The sequence below is a fragment of the Amphiprion ocellaris genome, chromosome 18 (genome assembly GCF_022539595.1).
Source record: "Amphiprion ocellaris isolate individual 3 ecotype Okinawa chromosome 18, ASM2253959v1, whole genome shotgun sequence".
Classification (NCBI taxonomy): Eukaryota; Metazoa; Chordata; class Actinopteri; family Pomacentridae; genus Amphiprion; species Amphiprion ocellaris.
Genome location: NC_072783.1, coordinates 22,626,633 through 22,647,793, shown reverse-complemented (window position 1 = coordinate 22,647,793; position 21,161 = coordinate 22,626,633). Strand labels below are relative to the sequence as shown.

General features: G+C 42.2%; 1 protein-coding gene across 1 annotated transcript; it reads right to left on the bottom strand.

Moving 5' to 3' along the window:
* Nucleotides 1-913: 913 nt before the first annotated feature.
* ubald1a (UBA-like domain containing 1a) lies at nucleotides 914-19,984 on the bottom strand. The gene is made up of 3 exons (XM_023291059.3): nucleotides 19,723-19,984; nucleotides 19,030-19,089; nucleotides 914-3,248 (listed from the first exon to the last, which is right to left on the bottom strand). Exons 1-3 carry the CDS (start codon nucleotides 19,828-19,830, stop codon nucleotides 2,928-2,930), a joined length of 489 nt encoding a protein of 162 aa, XP_023146827.1. The 5' UTR covers nucleotides 19,831-19,984; the 3' UTR covers nucleotides 914-2,927.
* Between the last annotated feature and the right edge of the window lie 1,177 nt (nucleotides 19,985-21,161).

The window sequence follows — 21,161 nt, the reverse complement described above, 5'->3', positions numbered from 1 at the left end:
TCCCACTCAATCTAATTGTAGAGTGCAGGGAGGTGGAGTCTTAAACCAGAACTGTGCTACTGATTAGTGTCAACTAGATTAACCAACCATTTCAACCAGTTGGATGGCTTATATTGTGTTTTAATAGCAGGATATGGATCGGTCCTTTTAGAAATGTCTCTGTTCTCATCACTATCAGTGCATCCTGTCTCCCTGTGTGTTCTCTGGCATTCCTTTTCCTCGGAGCCGCTGCAGCGCCTGATGCCAAGTTGTCGACACTCACCGACTCGCTGCAGCTGAAAGATTGGCAAAGTGGCACACACAATCAGTGACGGAAATCTTTTTATTTCGTGCAGAGGAGGAAGCGGTCAGGAGGGGTGAGCTGAGGACACGGAGAACTCGGTGACCCTCCCTCCTTCACCACCAGCACCACCAACGCACCACCACTGGCATGTGTGGGCGTCCGTGTGCGGTGTGTGTTTATGCAGGGTGATTGCGTGCGTGTGGACAGCTGGTATTTGTTTGTGTTTACATCTGAAGAGCTGCGGATCGAGGGAGGTGAAGATAGCGATGGCCGCAGTGCTGAACTCCCTCTCCGGAAAAGCTTTTTCCTTTCGCTTCTCTCCTCCATTTTGGCTTTCATCTAGCACCCTTCCATGTTCTGCTGCACGACGTCAGGCGGGGAAGATGAGCTCTCAGACACAGAGCAGCAGAGAAAGAAGGTTTGCAGAACATGACTGTGTAGTGTGGAGGGGCGAGTGTATTAAATCTACCTGCCTGAGAGGTAGCCAAGGGTGAGATTATGATGCATCTATCTTCCTACTGTCATCGTTTAACACACTGCTCTGGTGTCTCGCTCTCTCTGTCGCTACACACAGTCATGAAAAATGTCATATTCAATCAACTGCAGTGCCAACACTCACACACTCCCGAGTAGGTTGACATACAATATTTATTTAGGTTCACAAAAATGATAAGTTAATTATCAGGTAGTCCACAAATATTGTGGGAATGGTCTCATACAGTCATACAAGGGGGGAAACATACATGAGAAACCATTTTTAGGAACAGGCCCACCCAGACACGCTCTGATTTCATTAAAGTATGAAGCATGGAGAAAGGATGAACTCAAACATTAGTTTAGTCTAAATAACAAAAAGGAAGTTGGTTATTTTTTTTCAGTATTATATCCATAATTTTCTCATCTGTTTTTACTCGTCTTTTTATCCTTTTAAAAACAAAAAGCCCTCAGCTATTCAAAATACTTTCTTTTTATTTTCTCTTCTTCGATGAGTGTAAAAATAATTCAAACAGGACTAACTAAAAAAGGGGCAGACCCTGCGTTTTAAAATATTGCCGTATATCAGGGTCATCCCTGAACTGTCCCTCAGCAGTATCAGTGGACCAAAGACTGGTCGAAACTAGAAACCTAAATGTTGTAAAAACCCCTCCACAGTACAGTATCTGAGGGTAAATATATATATACTGTATATCTGAAAGTAATCTGTAGTGTCCCCAAATAGCCCACAGGTGGGCTTCCTGAAGCTGTCTTTTTTTCCTCATGTTTCTCATATCTAAGACACTTTGTCCAATTTTGCCTTTACAGCAAGACATATATTGCATTTCTTTTAACTTTGGAACCCGCCACCCTCACCTTTATGTCCACCCCCTCCCTAAACATGTCTCAACCTCATGTATGTTTGCTACAAAAGATGTTACACGTTATGAACACATCATGCAAAGTGGCAATTCTGTTTACAAAGATGGAGTAGTCGTGTTTGTTTTTAAATCGGTAGCCATTTTAGCTGCGTTTGATTCACTCTTTCCACAAAAAAAAAACTCACAAAAAAAACCTGAAGACCCACCCATCCTCAAAGCCACCTCCCTCAACCTTTCAACAAAAGAACAGAACAATTAGCATTAGAAATGATATATTAAACCATGATTTCTCTCTCATTTTTTTTGTAATAACCCAAATCTCCAGAAAAAAAGTATACAGTGGACAGTTGTAGTCTGAGTCCAGGTTTAAAACTGTCAGGAAAAGCCTTTGCAGTGAGGATCAGTTAGCATAAGCCAGAGTGGCTGCTGCCTTTAAGAAAAAACCTTTAAAAATATGCCCTGCGGCGGCAACAGTTAGTTTAAGAAGAATCCCTGATTGGCTGAAAGAAGTCAGGTGACCACCAGGTGAGGTAAGAAAAGTCCCACCTTTGACGATGGGGATGACAGTATGGAGGTGTTTCCTCTAAACCCTAATGTGTGTGTAATTGTGTATGTGTGTGTGTGAATATATATGTATATATGCATGTGTGTGTATACATTTTTGATTACAAACTGACCACCCGCTCACATGCATCCACACTCACACTCAAGTGCGTGATGATTTTTGAGTCAATCTAAAACACTGCATTGCAAGTTCTTCTCTCCTCATGCAGCACAGACTGTTGCAGAAACACAGAACGCCAGTGGCTAAAAAACACTGGCTGAAAAAATGAAAAAAAGAGAAAAAAACTAAATGAAAAACTGAAGTTTGCTGCCTTGAATGTCCTTGAACATCACATAGAATCCTTGGGCGTGACAATTTTTTTTCATTTCTTGTTTTTTAGTTCAATAATATTTCTTTTTATCTATGCATTTACTTAGGAAAAAACTAACAAAGATTTCAGTTGCTCTCTTATTACTATGTGTGTGCGTATCTTTTTTTTACTTTTTTGTATTGACATTTGCATTGGTTTTCTCCTCTTCTTAAATTGTCCACGTTGAGTTTTTCTTGGTTTGCGTAGATTCTGTCTCTTTCCGTATCATCCGTTTTTTGGGAAAAAGACCCAAACCCATTTCTGCCCGTTATCGCCTCCCACCCGTCCCACCCTTCCCACATTCATCCCCCTATTTACCTCCCTGCCCCTGGTGGAAAGCAGGGTAGGGGGGCCTTTGCAGTCCCGTGCGGCCCTTCATCTCTCCGCCTCCATCGCTACACTAGCCTTCTGCTCAGTGCCTGCATGCGGGTTCACTCCCGTGGGCCAGGCAGGGCAGGGCTGCGTGGGGGGCTGCCCCTGAGTCCAGAGTCCCTGTGGAGGTTGCGGCACATTAGGTACATTTGGTGAGACGCCCCAGCCGCCGACCTGGGGGGGTGGGGGTGAGGTGGCCATGGAGGCGGCCATGGGGCTGCCGCTGCTGCTGTTGAAGCTCTCGGACGCCTTCAGCCGGGAGAACATGGTCAATGCATCTGGGAAGTTGGGGGGTGTTGCTGGTGTGTTGGCTGGGGTGCACATCTGAGGATGAGGAGGAAAAGACAAAGATTAATGCACATCCAGGATGTGAAATCACTGAAGGCAGCCTCAGCTTAATGATTAGCTTCATAGACAGATTTTCGTACTGCACTGTTTGCTACTGTTTTACCACTATAGCGGCGAGGCTCATAACTTGGTGCAGACCCTGAAGATATAATGTTGATGTGACTGAGCTGTCAGTAGTGCACACTGAATGGTTGAAAAGCTGAAGATGTAACCATAACCTCTGGGTAAATTTTTCATCATTTTTGACTTTTCATTGTCTTGTTATCCTTTATGTTCCTAGTCCACTTCTACTACACATAGTACCTTAGTAGTAGAGGTCAACGTGCATCATTACAAAACAGGTACTCAACTGCCTCATTAATTGTAAAGCAAGAAAATACCTCAAAGTATAACTACTCCCAGTCTCTGAAATGTAAATATCTGCTGGTGTTCTTGGTGCCCAAACATTAAAGTGAATCTGTTTGTATATACTGGAAGAAACATGCATTCTGACAGTGTTTAACTTTTTTTCTTATGTTGTATAGTAGCCTGGCATTGATAAATCGACTGGCTGTGAACAATTACATTCATTGTCAACAATTCTGATAATTCAGTTAGTCGGTTTGGGTAATTTAAGAAAAAAAAAGTCTAAATTCCCAGATTCCAGCTTCCTAACATTTTCTGTTACCTTTACTTCTCTAAAACAATAAACTGAAAGTCTTTGGGTTGTGTACATTTGTCATCTTGGACACTTTTCAACATTTTCTGACATTTTAGAGACCAAACAACAAACAATCAATGGATGAACTGATGATGACAATAATCTTAACCTATTACACATACACTTCATTGATCAAAGAAACAATAGTCAGGTTCATCTGTAATGAAAAACAGTCATTTACATGGTGGTTTACAGTCTGCTGAGAGAGTGAAATGCAACTTATCTTGTGACTGCGCCACTTCTGTTTTTTTTTAATATTAGGACTACTCTCAGTGGTGAAATTGGTATTTCCTCCTAGTGTGTAACGGATTCCAGCACTGCGATTTGTTATTGTTAAACGGTGAGACCATACAGAGGTTTTTTTTTCTTTTATTGTATCTGAATGATATCAAACACTGCAGCATTATGTTCATCAGACAACAATGCAGCTGTAATGGAAAAATCCTGTCTACACGAGCCAGTTATTGTCAAGGAAAATGGGCCGATACCAACAAACCAGATTATTCTGCAAATGTACATTAGATTCAACAGTGCTTAAAGGCAGACATAACTCTGAAGGAGGAACTGTTTGTGTAACTGAAGGGGAGTTTAGGGGAATCCCAGCCACTCTCTGCTTCCTGCAGAGGGTCCTGATGATGACATTACAGTTCTATGTTTACATCCACATCCTGTTTCTTCTCTAATCTGATTTAGCATACTAGATAAACTTGTTCCGAAAGCTAAACTTGCTTTGTGGTCACACAGAAACTACACATGAACACACACAAAGTCTCCTTGACTTCATTATATCCCCTGAGCTCTGACCCTCATTGTGCCAGTGCTGTTATTGTTCTACTGCCAGAGGAGTTGTTTCGGTGGCCACCCAGAGCAAAACACAATGCACCCGTGTGCCAAAAACAACACTGGAACCTACCACCTAGTAGCTACCAGGCCATGTAAACAACATGTTTGGCTGTTCAGAAATAGTAAGGCCTTATCATCATCGTCATCATCACTAACACAACTTCTCACACACTGCTCCATGACCTGCTTCCTCCTGTGTGACCCTGTCCATTTATGATGAGGAAAACAACAACCTACTGTATTCCACAGGGAAGCAAAGGTGGAGACACGTTAAGCAAGGAGGATTGCCACCTAAAAATAAGAGTCTTGGCTGAAAGGGCAAGGCTGTCACCTACAAGACACAATAACCCTCAATCACAAGGCCTCAACAATGGAAGAAAACAGCTTGGCAACTCCACAGATTTGGAGTTCAAGCAGAACTGACATAACAGAATATGAGCTTGCAACTTCATTAATCCATCTCATCCAGGCATACTCTCACATGCATTCTTAAATCTTTTTTTTTTTGCTTCATTGCAACAATGTTCACCAATGTTTCCTACAGTTTCACTGAACTGCTAAGCTGTTTGTCTTCTGAGGAAATTTTCCAGAATGGAGAGTCACAGGCTCCATGAATCAACTTATGAGGAATAGCAGCTGCAGTCACACATGGATATCGGACACAAAAATGCTAACGTGCTGAAGACGAAGAAAAAAAACTGGAAAACAACATTCCCCTTGCTGACAACTAGAACTCAGGCTGACCTGCAGTATCTAATCTACCCTTGGCTCCGTCACCCAGGATGTGCAGACTGTGACACACAGTCTTAGCACACAAGCAGCCTTCAGTAAAAAAACAACAGGGACAGGAACCCCATTCCTCCCTTGGGGTTGTAATCAAACCACCTTGCCCCCTAAAAGTGCTGTGGCTCGCAGGTTAGTCCTGCGAATATACAGTCTGGGGCCGGGCTGAGCCTGTCCGCACCAAGCCAGAGGTTCTGAGAGAGGCGCACTGTTATGAAAGGTGAGCACGTCCACTGTGCACTCTGACAGGAAACGCTGGCTCATGTCTCTGAGGCCATTTCCTGCAGTAAAGAGACACCCTGGAATGCTGAAGTGACCTCTGTGATCCTTCCTGTGCTTGGTGGGCAGCCGTGGAGGTGCTGCTTGGATTTCTTACCACTTGTGATGAGTTTGTGAACTCAGGTAGAAAACAATAGATGAGGTCCTCCGCCTCCTTGCCGACTGTCCAGGAATGGAAAATGAGACAAAAATGCTGACGCATGACCTTTCGGCTTGTCCACCGAGACCTTTGCTTCTGACTTACTCATCCATAAACAAGCACAGATAAGCAAGTATAAATATACACCTGCACTCAGCTCAGAGACCCCACATTTCACCTGTACATATTTATTTTTATGCTGTAGCCTAACATTTAACAGAAGACCGAGTCAGAAAACACAGGAGAGGGAGGCTGATGACAAAACTAACTTCAAACGCTGTGTGCAGAAGACCTTGGACGGAGTCTGAGCCGCAGACGGTATCGACCCACAGGGACTATGATCCGGTTCAAAAACACAGCAGCTGTCTTCTCTGCCAGTATGTCTGGAGGAGTTTGGATCTGACTGCTTATCAGGCACCTTGACACTGATAAAAGCTTCAGCAGAGTTCACACCTGTCAGTACCACTATTATTACAGTGGAACGCTCACCCACATACATATAGAAACACCCTGTCTTCCTGTCTTCTACTCCCAAACAAATGAGACCCAATTATGGCATATACAATACATCTACAGTTGTTCGTATTTATTAGTGGGACTGGGATAGGCTTTGTTTTGTTTGTATTTTCTAAATGCAGTTCCCATACAACAAGTGTCACATTTTAAGTGTACAGTATTAGAGCACGAGACCATAAAGCCCTATCTCAGAAAAAACAACTCTGGAGGTAGAAACTCACACATCCTGGACAGAGATTAAAAGGGCTGCTCTGGTGCAGCATACGGAGGAAGCAGGTTACTATGTTTTCTTTGTGTGTATTAAGCAGCCTAGTAGCAGATTAACTCTCAAAGCATGGACGCAAGGACAGAAACACATTGCAAGACCTGCCAAGACTGTTGTATACAGACCGGGGTCCAAATCCAGTTGGCTCTCAAACAACTGACACAGACATGTGGGCTGCAACAAAAGCTGTTATTTCACATATACACATTTATAAATAAGTCCAACTGATACTGGGTTTTGCGGGTCAATACTGATTTTAGGGCGCAAGACGTTTTAGCATTGATACATCGATAATAAAATCATTATTGTCTATACATAAGTTAAAGTTTTATGGAAAAGACAGGGTCATTGTTTATTAACTTTCTAGAGTGACAAAACTTGACTCTGCACCACCATCTGCTCTGCTGTGATACGTGGTCTGCTGAATGTGCTGCAGACAGTGCTGACAATATTGTAAACAATGTGGTCAAAGTTGCTCTTTTGGACAAAATATGCAATAGCACTGTTTGCAAATTACCATAAGCATCTTTTTCTGTGTTCTGCTCTGTTAAAGAAAGTTTTCCTGTTGTTGTGTAGAAAGTAACATATATGTCAATACCAATAGATCTGTGACAGGCCAATATCGACTGATAATATCGGCTGCCACACCCATGTTGACGTAAAGAGTGCCTACAAGTGGGTTTGCAGTTGCATCACACCCATACAAGGACAATGGGATGGGAAGCATGTGAGGTTTGCTGGGAGATAGGAAAAGCTCAGTTATGGAATTGGTCACTTGATATCTAAGAAAGCAAGCAGACACCAGATATTCCTTTGGGACAAATTACTGGATCATGGATGGAGGGTTGTGAGTTAAGTCAGAGGTCTGGTGAGGTAAACTTGGTCTCACATTGAGGTTACAATGACACAATAAACTGTCTAGTTCTCATGTCTTCACCAACACACTTAGTTGCAATTTGAGAAGACTCACTTCAGTTCACCCAAACAAACTGCTATCTGTAGGCTTTTTTAGCTGAGTTAACAAGCCAGCAGGATCATATAGCAGCAAAAAATTAAATCAACAAAGGAACTCTCATTCAAAGCAGCACAAAGAATCTCTCAAAGCACATCTATTAAGACAGCCAATGTTTAGAAAGACACACAGATTATAACAGTTACTGTTGTATCAAGGTGAGGACCTTCAAAATGACAGACTGCGTGTAAGTGCATGTAGCAGCATATACAACAGAAAGAGCACTACAGCACAGAGGTCTAGCCATTTGTTGAAGATATACAGATGGAGAAACAGGGGAATAACAGACAGTGAGAAGCAGTTTGTGTTCAAAACACAGCCAACAGAGAGGGGTTGCCATGGGTACGGTTGTTATGAGGAAGCAGCACAGATCTCCTGTTGACGGGACGGGGCTGAGGCAGGACTGACTCTGTGGTCACAGTGGCCCAGCCCTGTCCACCCTCTCTTCAAGTCTGTTTACTGAGCCCAGCATGAGGAACGCATGGCTGACTGGCAGCGACCACTCCAAACATGCCTGGTTTGAGCTTGCGGTGAGGCTTCTGAAACCTTTAACACTCCTCCGCTTGTGTACATATGTGTTCGTGTTTGTCCACAAACACAGATGAGCTGAAGCTATTTCCAGTCTAACCAAAGACATTCCTCTGAAATATCAAGTGTGTGCATGTGCTAGGCTGGCAGGCTGAAAAGAGAAGTTTTCTATCCTCTCGTAAAGATGTGCAGAGGGTCCAGTTATGTTTCCTGAACCTGACTGATCTCCTCATGTAACATTTACCTTAGTGCTTCAACCACACACCTCATAGACTCTTAATTAGTCTCTGAATGTTTCCTTCTTGCTTTCTGAGCAACTTTAAGGCAAATTTTACAATGAAAGAAATGTGACCTGTTTGCTTCCATTATTTAGATGAAGCAAATAAACAGACTTCCTTTCTGACCAAAAATGTCATATTTAGAAAATAACTTGACCAGTTCAAACTAATGATGGCTGTTTCATGGTTTTATCCAAACATTATCAAGGGAAACTCTTTGTTCAAAAGACATTTAAACATTGGGGAAGAACAATATTTTTCTCCATCAATCCCTCTGCAGTGAACACCAGCATGAGCCAATGACATGTCTGTTTTCTCTCTTCTCTATCTTTCTCTCATTTCCCTCTTCCTGTCTTCCTCTCCCTTCTGTCTATGCCTTGTTGTGTACAGTTCACACATTGTATGTCAGCTCTTGCAGCAAACTGTGCTGAGAGATCTGAGAGACACGAGAATCGCAGCGAAACACGAGGGCTGACAATTCAATCCTCCATCCCAGCTCACATTCCTACTAGAATTGTATTTTCAGACTCCATTAGAGCATTGAACCTGCTGTTCAATACAGTGTGCACAGCGTCACTGCACAGATTGACTGTTTTACAGCCAAAATACTCTCTACCGTAGATTGTAATGCAGGCCACTGTGAGGTGAAAAACAAATAGGCTGTGTGGGTATCAGGTCTGAAAACCAGATTCCAACACATTTTTAGATTTGTTTGAGTCCAGGTCCAAAGATTTTAAGCTAGGGAAACCGATCTCTGCATTTATGGCATCATTTATCATGATAATGCTGATGGAGAGCGGTCAGTGTGAATGTCAGTTTGCAAAATAACAAAGGATCCACAACTGCAAAAACAAGACAAAAGTGTCTGCTTTGAGGACTAAGCTGTTGTGGTATGTACACTTCAAAATGTTTGTTTTTTAACCTAAGGGCACATATGCTGTTGTGTGGCCAACAGTTCAGCGTATAAAGCTTACTTACACATTTTAGTACTTTTTTCATGTTTTCCAGACATGTTACTGCTGCCGACCAACATTTCAACACTGTTAAAATGAAACACATTCAAGGAATTTGGTATTTTGGTTTCTCATAAAAAAGCGTCTGTCAACCACATGAAACCACTTGATTTCTGAAACAACACAATATGGCCCCTTCTGAGACTCCGCTTAATGTCAGCGTACAGCAATTACTACTAGAAAGATATGCTAAAATGGCTAAAATTATCATAGAGCAAATGTGTATGATCTTTTGTTGTAAATGTACTTTAGCACTCCTCGTCTCAACAAGAGTCAATGTTGATGCGTCTCTCTGCTTGTCTTCCAACAATGTTGGTGTAAAAACAGGCACTAAAGTTGCTGAACAGCTTGCAGTAAAGGACAACTAATGCATAGTTCAGGAGTGTCAAATTACAGTAGTAAAACACTGTAGAATATGCAATCAACCTTCCCTAAATATATTCACAGGTTAAATAAAACGTAGCAAGATATGCATAGGTGGTGTAAAGTGCTGGATGTGTGGGAAGATGCTTAGGTTGCACCACCATCAGGTCTAGACTAGTCTAAGGTTCATTTACGTCACACGTGTTTGGAGGATTTTATATGCATTGTGAAACAGTCATTCCTTTTTTGTTTTGTTTGTTTGGGCTTGAGAGCCTTTCAAACCTGGCAACCCTGAAAATGCAGGTTTGTGTTCACTTTGAGAAACGCTGCAGTAGTTTGTGTGGCTTTTAATGCAACTAAACAAATGATGTTGCCCAATTAGGCAATGCTTTACTGACAGAAAAGGATGGAAAGAGCCAAGAATAGCAACATGATATAAAATTTATCCTCAGTATATCAAAATATTGGCCAAGAGTGCAGACATGTTGACATATTTAGCTAAGGTTACGGGAACTGGAATTGGAAGTGTTGACTACAACATGCCTTTCAAATCTCTAACCTCAACAGACATTTTACCAAAACTATATCCAATAAACAAAGACTCCATGTGGTGTTCAGATACTGACATTTAAGGCCTGCTTTACTGGTAATCTTTTGGTGTTAACCATAAAAATTAACAGATGAAAGATGATAAACTTTTCCATTTTTGTATCGCACTAAAGACATACTGGAAATGCAGGAAATCGACTGAATCACTGAATCAAGAGGACTCCAAGCAGTGAAAGGAGGAGGAGCTTTTAATCAAAACGCTAAAACAAAATGGAAAGAGAAAAAGGATAGACAGAATAAAGCAGAAAGGTTTGCTGCATTAACAGTACATGATTCTGCCTGCCTGTTAAATGTTTAAATAGGGAGTGTTCTTATAGTGTACATGTAGTCTAGAGCTGCTCTTTGTTTTGAAGCTGCAGCTCTGTAGATGGATCCCAATGCAGCCATTACTGACTAACAAAGTGTAGCAAGTAGCAACTACACTAACCATGAGTAATAGTTTAATTATACCAATACAGTAATGATAATGAGTAATTCTTTGCTGTAGAATCACCATTAAGTAAATGGAATTAAATGCTCATCTGCTGCTTCTGATGCTACATTGCAAGTGAGACTTAAAAACCAGAATAAAAAATAAATAAAATTAACAGTGCTTCTGTGCATGACTATGTATTGAATGAAATGCACTATTTTGCATTAATGGAAAGGCAGGATAGTAAATTTGCGGCTTTTAGTGAAAATAGTGCCATAATAACTATAAATGACATTAAACTATAATATACATTAAAAAGTAATTTCATTACATTTGTGACCTCTAATAAACCTGCAGATTCACTGTTTCAACAGAAGATCTGACCATTTATGGCCACTGTCTTATGAAACCACTGATAACACAAAACTAAAACAAACCAGCTGCTAGTCAAGTTGATAAAATTGGTAATTTTTTCAAAAAAGCTGCAAATGCACCGCATGCTGAACCTTCAGGTACCGACTCCAAGGAGGGGAAAAACTAAACTACAAGATGTGCATCCATCCATCCACTTGTCAACATCCTCTCCGTGCTATACAAGGAAATCTGCTGTACCTTCACATGTATATGTGAGGCTTGGCACAAGTTACTGTCAGCACATCAAAACAATTACATCAACTTAAACCAGACAAGCAACTCGCTGCTTCTCTGCTTTATTATTCCATCGCACCACTCACAAACAATGAGGTGACAGTCGGGTTTTTATGGGAGTGGCTGGTTTGTCAGAACTAGATGTTTCTTTCCCAAACTAAATAAAGGAAGCTGACAGGTGCTGCTGAACATTTCAAGTGATCATCAACTCCCCTCCTCACCCGTGACCCCTCACCCAGCTTTTGGCAGCTGAGTCCCAGAGTCTTCAAATGTTTGTGTGTGAGTTAATATAGTATACACACACAGGGCCACGGCTGGATTGTGCTCAAGAGAATCTCAGTTGATCATTAGCCAGCCTGTGGTCTGTTTTCATGTGTATTTGAACACTGTATAGTATAGGGAGGAGAATGGGAAAGAAAAAGGCAGAAGGAATGACACAGAAACAGAAAGAAAAGAAGGCAGACAGAAGATAGGAGAACTGGTACTGAGTGGAGCATGTGTTCGGTCTGACCAACTGACCACACTGCACGGCGGCACAACAATAACTAAAAGGCATACAATAGGTGTTCAGTGGCCCACTCATATCTAGAAAAGGGAGTTTGGCCTGCCGACTGGTCACAGGCTAGCAAAAGAAACTACTAGGCCAAAGGTCATCATGAAGGAGAACAAAACATGCTTACACTAAGGTTCGGCTTGCCAAAAAAGATATCGCTCTTAGAGTTATGTATACACACATACACAAATCAAGATTAGTTTATCTTTTACAACCCAAGCAACAAGTTCATTAGGATTTTCTAATCAGTGTCTGTTTCCATTTTCAGTATGAATCACTGAACGTTATTGTGTCAAAGTTATTTAAAAACTGAAAAAAAAGTTTGGTGTTGCCATCACATAAAGCGAAATTTAATTTATTCAGATACCTACAGAAGCTTGACTGAAGCGCTTGCACACATGACAACAAAGACAGATGCTTCAAAACATATACTCAGTGGGTAGATCAAGGCGATGGTCCAGTTCAAAACAAGGTAGATCACATTGTAATCAACCTAATAATAATATATTGAATTGCTGACAAAAATATTGGCATTACAGGTTTTTTCTGTGTCAAACTATTTTTGATGCCTGTCAAAGAGATTTTAGCCAACATCAAAAAGAGGAAAGTTGATGAAAAAATAAAATACTTCCTAACTAGTTTTGGTCATTGGTATGTTTTTGCTCATAATATAGTATAATATATATATATCTGTTTTTCAAATGGTCCAAAATAATAGAAAAACGCAAAGATTTCTGTCGAATACATCTGAGATCGGAAAACCCATGCTTGATTAATAATGCCAACAAATTAAATTAGTTTTGTGGTAAATTCAAGATTTTTTTTTTCGCAAAATGGCATTTTGAAAACTTGAGCACCCATGGGTGTCACACTGGGAATCTTTGAAGTAAACTGCACTGCAATTATAGGCCTAAAGCAGGAATTGCAGCAGGGTTAAGAGAGAAGAGGATCAGACAGGAACCGGTGAGGAGTCCAAGGTCATGAATGATAGCCTGGAAAGCAGGAAAGGGATAGATGTGGCTAGAAACAGTGACAGCGCAGGAATAGTACGACTTAGTACCAGCAGGCCAGAGCAGAGAATCAGCTGACCTGAGCCTGACTGTAGTGCTGCTGCTAACCTGAGAAAACAAGGTAGGGACTATGTGACAACACTGTCTTTATGCAACAGACAAGTTTCTCATGTGCTGCTTGTGGTTCCTCAGCCATACGCCCAAACACTTGTGTGTGTGTGTGTGTGTGTGTGTGTGTGTGTGTGTGTGTGTGTGTGTGTGTGTGTGTGTGTGTGTGTGTGTGTGTGTGTGTGTGTGTGTGTGTGTCTGTAAGTGTACGCTGTGACTCCAAGAATCAGTGTGAAACCCAATCTAACTCCACTGCTCATAAACACATCTGGTCCTCGCAGCCATCCCACATGGCTTCCCAATCCTTTGGTCCCTTGAGCCAAAGTTCTTGTGTGTACGTGTGTGTGTGTCCGTGCACATGTCTTTGTGTGAGTGGTTAGGGTTCTGGGAAGCCGTGCTCCTGGAAACATGCAGGGCAACATGCTGGAACATGCAGCGCGCAGGCCAAGACTCTTCAGATGTGGTTAACTGGTTGGCATGGCTGCAGGACACACGGGTACAGACTCTCACACACACAGATATCCAGGCACAGATGTATGCACACCCATTGACATTAGCAGATCTAGACGTGATTAACTATGAAATGAAACACTATGCTACATGCACACCCATGGGATTATAGTGCACACACACATGAAATCACAAACAGTGGGAGAAAATAAACCACATTTCACCCAATTCTGTACGTAATCATCTTCTGTTAATAATGTCAGCAGCAGGACAGAGGACACCTTGTTTCAATTGTGAAAGACACACAAAGCAGCTCTGTGTTAACTCAGTTATTGTATCTTTTACCCAAATACCTGGCATTGCCCTGCTATTAGCCTATTTCACCCTAAGCACTACCCAAACACCCTTCCACACTTGTATTCATTGATTCCTCACTGGCATTTAAGAAACAATCCAAGTAGCCTTTATTAACTTAAGTTAGCCTTCCTCGATCTCTTGCAGTGTGATGATGAACGGATAAAGGTTGAGAGACGAGAGAGTAACAGGAGCAGACAGTCGTCCATGCTGTCACGGCATGATATATGAAGGTAATTATACCTCTGCTCTTCTGCATGAGCACACCACACACTTCTCAGAGATGAGCTCTTACATGGATGAGAAAAGTTAGGATTTATAAAAAATCCTCTTTGAAGCCACACCCGGACACCAAAACCAAGTGTTTGTAGTTACCAAAAACACCAACTCAAACACACAGACACACACTAAACCCTCTTTTTTTCTCCTGCTGGGTGTTCATATTGCCAGGAAACAGCCTTTAAACCACCACACGCCCACTTTTATCACTGCCCAGCAATGTTCTATACTATTCTTCTATTCTTCTATGTCACCGTGCCCAGACAGTTACAGCTGAACGTTGCCCTTCATAAAATCTCAGTTTTATTCGCCTTATGCACGATCCTTGTCACAAACAATTGGCAATTGTAGCACAATAAAAGAGGTGAGTCATGTAGCTGCTTGTTTTTAACATTGAGTTGCAGTATATAGGCCTGAGATGAGTGTTTTTAGGAGCAGAAGGAAATGGCTAATTGACACTGGACGATTATGTTTGACAATTACTGCTTATATTTAACTAATATGTTCATTTAAACAATAGGAAACCCAAAAAGCCACATCCACACAGCCTGGCACACAGTAGAGCACAAGCAAGGGAGTGTTTCCTTTGTTTTCACTTCAACACAAAAATATCCCAAAGTGAGAACAAGAGATAGTCAAAACTTAACTGAGTGTAGCTGTGTTTCAAAGGGGAAAAGAATTTGGTGAAATATTTCTTGAGGCGAATATTTTTATTACCCTGACCTACTAAAGACAAAATACTTTTCAACACCACAGCCCTGACTTAACAGCTGCCACATGAGGGCCTTACTCGATTTCCTTTAACAGCCATAACTCTGACAGAAATTAAACACATGTAAAGCAGGCTTTTTGGCTTAGTTAGCTTAGTCACATGATGGGATCACATGTTCCCAGACAGCAATGGAAGTCATCCAGCTGGGCTACTTCCTCATCTGTGGTCACATGAGGATTCATTCACTTTATTGTGGCTGTATGTGGCCCACATGGAGAAATATTAATCATGGAAACACTGATGTTAGTGTGAACATACAGTTAAGAATCAGTGTTTTAGCTTCTACATTCATAGAGACACATCATAAACACTTAGGAGACTGTTACACCATCCACAAGATTATTAAAAAACAAAACAAAACATACACAAAATATTTCTCAGAGTTACTCATGTGTCCTAAAAGACATCAATTATATAGGAAATTTTTCTCAAGAAACAGTTTCAAACCATTCCTACATGTAACCAATAATTTACTGTCAATTACTATTGTGCAAAGAGGTGATAATATGCAAGTAGGAGAGCATTTTGACAGCGGGTATGTCAAATCTGTAATAGGATATAATTAACAAAGTATTTGAAATATCTCTGATTTTTTTTTTTTAAATCTGGAATTCATTGAAAAATTCCATGAAAATAAGCTTGTGATATCTCTGAATCAAAAGACAGTAGTGCAAGAAAATGTGCATAAAATTTGATACGAGGAATTAGCATCAAACAGCCAGAAGCAACAGACAGACAACCCAGAGAACATGCATTCCAAGTGAGCAAACATGCCGATACATCAGTCTGGAGCTGCGAACTGCTTTGAGAATGATGCTAAAACAAGAGGATGACACGGTTATACAATTCTCTAACAGGAAACATGAATGGCAAATTGAATTCTAGAGCATGATGCTTTGCGTCTGTAAACAGAGAACAGTGAGGGAGGGAGGTATGAGGAGCAAGAGTGTATAAACTGTAGAGAGAGGCAGGGTGCAGTGTTTGTAGTTACACTGGCCCCCTTTTGCTGTGAAAGGGTCCATTTTGGGTCCGTGTGAGCATTGCATCCTGTAGGAATGCGTTGCGGCTGCAGGGTTTGTATGGGCAGGGTGTGTGTGTGGAGGAAAAAAAAACACTAGGAGTAGACGGGGAAGGGTTACACAAAACACCAGGTAGGTTGGACTATGATTGTGGCTTGGGTGTCCATCATGGAACACAGATATAAGATTTGATGACATAATGGAAAACCACAGAGATAAATCAACAATCTGCTCAAGACAAAATGTATATGTGTGGCTGTATGGCTCACTGACACACACACAGTGTATATTATGTATGCAAAAACAAACAAGAGTCTTAAATGCGTGTCTGGGCAGAAAATGTAGCTCTTTGACATCATGTGCCAAAGCACAGGCAGTCCCTTGAGTCTGGAACTGTTTGTAGAAGGAAATTATAATGACAAGAGCTTTAGCTAAATCCTCCAGCATTCACAGCATTACACAATACTGTACTGGTGAGTGGACAGACTAACCCCAGTATTTGATATCTGATACAGGTTATAAACCTCTGACATACAGTGTACAAATGATTCATTAGCAAAGTAGAGATAAACAAGATCAGACCCGATAGCTTACAAATAGCTAAGCTACTGACAGCTACAATTCTCACCAGCAAATCTTTGTTTAGAGATAAAATGTATTTCTTAAGCAACAGCACTTTTGAACCAAAGGCGATTTCTATTCCAGGATGCCAAATTTAGAGAGTAAAGTGCAAAAAAACGCATTCAGGCTCATATATTGTCTTTGGCTCTCGAAAACAATAGCATAAACCAGTTCGCTGAGCAGTATCCATAAACTGACTGACCTACATGACATCCTACCATGCCATGCTGCCAAGAATGGCATGTCTACAGGCTATGTGCTGGGGCCATTGGGTTTGGGGTAAGGCTTCCAGCCAACACCAATCTCAAGGATGAGTTCAGTTTGTGTTGTAACACAAAACATCGATGCATCAACAGCAACAGCATTTGCAACAGAAATATAGCTTAATGCTGCTCAGGTTTAAACTGAAGGGAGACAGCATGGGGGAGAGAGGGAGGGAGAGAGGGAGGGAGAGAGAGCGAGAGAGCGAGAGAGAGAGAGAGAGAGAGAGAGAGAGAGAGAGAGAGAGAGAGAGAGAGAGAGAGAGAGAGAGAGAGAGAGAGAGAGAGAGAGAGAGAGAGAGAGAGAGAGAGAGAGAGAGAGAGAGAGAGAGAGAGTGTGTTAAGATTGAGAGTGAGAGCAAAGTGGATTAGATTTGTATACCAACGAACACTGTGGCCTGATAAGCTGCAGGAAGGCTGGACACGCTGCCCTACTGTAGTACTGCTGTGACTCACACAAAACACCCACATTTTGCATGCACAAAATACACGCATGTAAAGTACGCAAGCATTTCTTTTGCACATGCGGGCATGTGCAAAAAAAAAAAAAAGGGAACGTGATTATGCAACATCACATCTATGACAATAACACCACGAACAGACATAGCTGCTCTGCATTCTGACTTTCATTATCTAGTCCCTGCAGCAAGCTCAGCCCTGTTTGGCAGACAGAACAGGACACCTCTTAGCAAACTTTTTCCTCTCTAAATTAAAGTGAGAAATTTCATGAGTTAAATGGAAGTCTGAAGCTCTTATTTACTTATCGGGTGATAAAGAAGGTCTACCTTCTTTTCTTACAAAAACACTGAGATAAAAAGGACTGCGTTCAGTGTGAGCAGTTTCTGTGTTGACTGGCGATATGGCACAACTCGGAGGAGATAAATGTCCACACACTCACGCACAATGCAATAAAAATCAAATCCTCTTTTATCCCAATCTTTCTCCCTGTCCTCTAGAAATACAAGGGTAAAATGTTTAGTAGTTTAATGACTGTCTTTGCTGCACAAAAAGTGAGCCAAACACATACATAAACAGAGAATGGGCTCTGAGACAGAGCCAAAATAAACGATGGACAATTTTGTCCAAAATCCCCTCACATCTCTGTCAGGCTCTTCCAGCGGGCAGCTGTTGCTGGATGCTGCCATGCATGCAGCTGCAAACAAAGGCTTGTGTGCTGCCAAAGAGGACTGCTGCTAAAAGCCCAAATACTGCTAGTGTTTCATAATGTTCAACCCCTGCCTGTGTGTGTGTGTGTGTGTGTGTGTGTGTGTGTGTGTGTGTGTGTGTGTGTGTGTGTGTGTGTGTGTGTATGTGTGTGTGTGTGTGCAGAGTCTCCTACAGCACTAACGCCTTCCAGTTTACTCTGGTCTGATTTGTCTCCCCCTGTAAGTCCCCAGTGTGTGTTGTGTCGGGGGCTCTGCAACGTCCCAATCTGGGGGAAAAGCTGAATTACCCGAGGCAAACGCAGCAGCACGAGGGTCAATTTGAGAGAGGCAGCTGTCCTCTTCCTGGAAAGAGACTGTTTTTTTTTTTTACCTCAGAAACTGAGGGGCCCTTCCTTCCCTCGTGCATCTACGTTGACACAATGAAAAATTAGGAAATCCATGCATCTCCATCTATCACTCTTGCTCCCATTCTCCTATATGTACAAACATAGTCTATCTCTCTGCCCCCCTCTCTGTCAGTGTGGCTGCTGCATGCCTGCCTGTGTGTTTATTTCTGGAAGCTCACAACATGGCCGACATGTGCTTTGTTATTGTTAGTAAAATATCATCTCTCTCGGCCTATAAGGGCTTCTCAAGGGCCCCCATCCCACCCAAAAACAACACGGCAGCCTTAAAGAAATACAAGCTTTACAATCAGGTTTGTTGTGATGTAACAAACAGAACAATGAAGAGTGTATGAAGTGTGTTATAATCACCACCCCTCCTCCTCGCACTCACCATTTGATGATGATGGCCATATGGAATATTTGTTTCTTGAAAAAAGGCACTGAGGGCAGTCTAAAAAAACAATGAAACACAGGAGATAATATGACATTGCTGTGACATTATTTTATGGATCAGACAGCGGCAGTAAATACAGATAACGGGGACAATTCTAGCATTGGTGCATGCTGGATTAAACAATACAAAGAGCCGGCTGCGAGGTGAAAATAATAATCTATAGTCGGCTCGCCGCAGACTAAACAGTAATATATCAAACTACTCCTTTGTAGGCTAGTCGATACAACACGGCGGTCATCTTTATTGCGTAATAGCACTCCGGCTGCGCCTATACACTGCTGTCATGCGTCAGATTATAGTATTTAATCTAGAGTGAAGTCTAATTGGATATGCTAGCTGTACGCTTCGCCCTGCTGCATTACTGTGTACTCCCTGCTGATTTACTTAAGCTAACGCGCAGCTATATCTACTTCAAATATAGCAAAAGTTCACATTTAAAACTCTCGCTCGGCTTAAGCGACCACACAGCCAAACACCGGGGCTTCGTTTTGTGTTGAAATGTCTTTTAAAGTGTCGAAAGGCGAGACGGGCGAGTGGAAACTAGGGGACGGCGAGACATAAACATTAGCCGTGTTGCTAACGCTCTCACTCAGCCGTTAGAAGTCTTTTCGCTCTGTGTTTCTGCTTTACCTCGAACTGCCAATGTGCCGCTTGCAAAAGCTGCTTCGCCTGGTCTGCCGCACAACCCGCCGTCAGGACGAACTGGTTAATCATGACTTGATGTTTGAGTTCATCCATTTTCGACGAAGCCCGTGTCCTACTCGCGGCGGCTGGCTCTGAAAGCGCACTTTCGACCGTTTTTCCTCTCTTTCTTCACTCTAGTTGTATTCCGTTTGTCTGCTTCAGTCGTCCACCATTACAGCCGGTTGAGCAAACACAAATATTTACTGTAGGAGCGGTAGTGGAAGGAACGCGGCGTGATTGACAGGAGGAGGCGGCCAATGAGGGGAGAGCGACGCCGGTGGGAGTTGTATGCCGCAAGCGGAGGGTGTCGGAGCGGCGTGTGTTTAGCCGTCTGGTGCGGGGATAATTTGACACTAAAATTCATACAATGCGACAAAAATCAAGCACAACAAGTACACTTTAACATACAGCACGTTTGCTGCTGTGAAATCAACGCAAAGGAGGTGAATCCCCACCGGAGGAGTCTCAAAAAGGGTTTGTTTTGGACTACAACTCCCATGAGCCCTCGCTTTGTTTGTAAAGCTCCGGGAGGCAGACTTTTTGTGAATGACGGCCGCTCTCGTCCAATTCCCAGGCGCGCTGTGTCACTATCTTGCCAAATATGGTAAACAAATCCACCATCGCCAATTACATCGCTCGGAGTTAAATTAGGGACAGCCGACAGCCGTGGGTGAGCAGCGTCGTGTCTGCACCGGCTACTTCCAAACTCTCCGTGCTTGTTGTCGGTGCCGCAGCTTAGCGGTGCGGACTGCGACGGTACTACATTTCTTTTTCGCATCCCCCTCTTTTTTCCTCCTTTGTTGTACTGACAGAGTGAATGTCTGGTTTCCTCTTGCCCAAGGACACTCCAACAGGTTGGAAATGGGTGTTCCTGCAGGCTCTAATGAAGAAATACTGTGTTTCTAAACAGCCACCCCCATCCAGATGGCGATATTAACGACTTAATCACCCAATAACTATAAATTACTAGAATTAATGAGCATATAATAATGAATCGTTAAACAAAATAGGGCTATTTGATCAAACAGGAGGCTGCAGGCAATGGCAATGTTGCAGTAAAATTGACACAGAATGAACAACAATACAAACAATAGAGTGTATCATACGTGAAGCATTCCCCTCTGGTTTAATATATTTCAGGCAAAAACAATGAATCCTTTGCTTTTCCATTAGCACACACATAAATTGGTGTATTACTTTCAGCAGAACGCCTCTAAAGCAGCAGTTCTTGTGCACACCATGTGTAAAATGAGCCCTGCGATATCAACACACAGCGCAGAGCATTATGGGTAAGTGTAAACTGTAAACATTCTTTTATCAGTGGTAGGGAGCAGCAGCTATAGCTGAGGAGGAGGTGAAGGCTGGAAACAGAGACACCTGCTGGT

What these genes read in the sequence shown, in the direction of transcription:
- ubald1a (XM_023291059.3), bottom strand. Translation starts at nt 19,830, where the DNA reads ATGGATGAACTCAAACATCAAGTCATGATTAACCAGTTCGTCCTGACG. An exon ending in CGGCACATTGGCAGTTCGAG is followed by an intron (nt 19,090 to 19,722) that starts GTAAAGCAGAAA and finishes TTGTTTTTTTAG; the next exon opens with ACTGCCCTCAGTGCCTTTTT. An exon ending in ATGGCCATCATCATCAAATG is followed by an intron (nt 3,249 to 19,029) that starts GTGAGTGCGAGG and finishes CCTCATCCTCAG; the next exon opens with ATGTGCACCCCAGCCAACAC.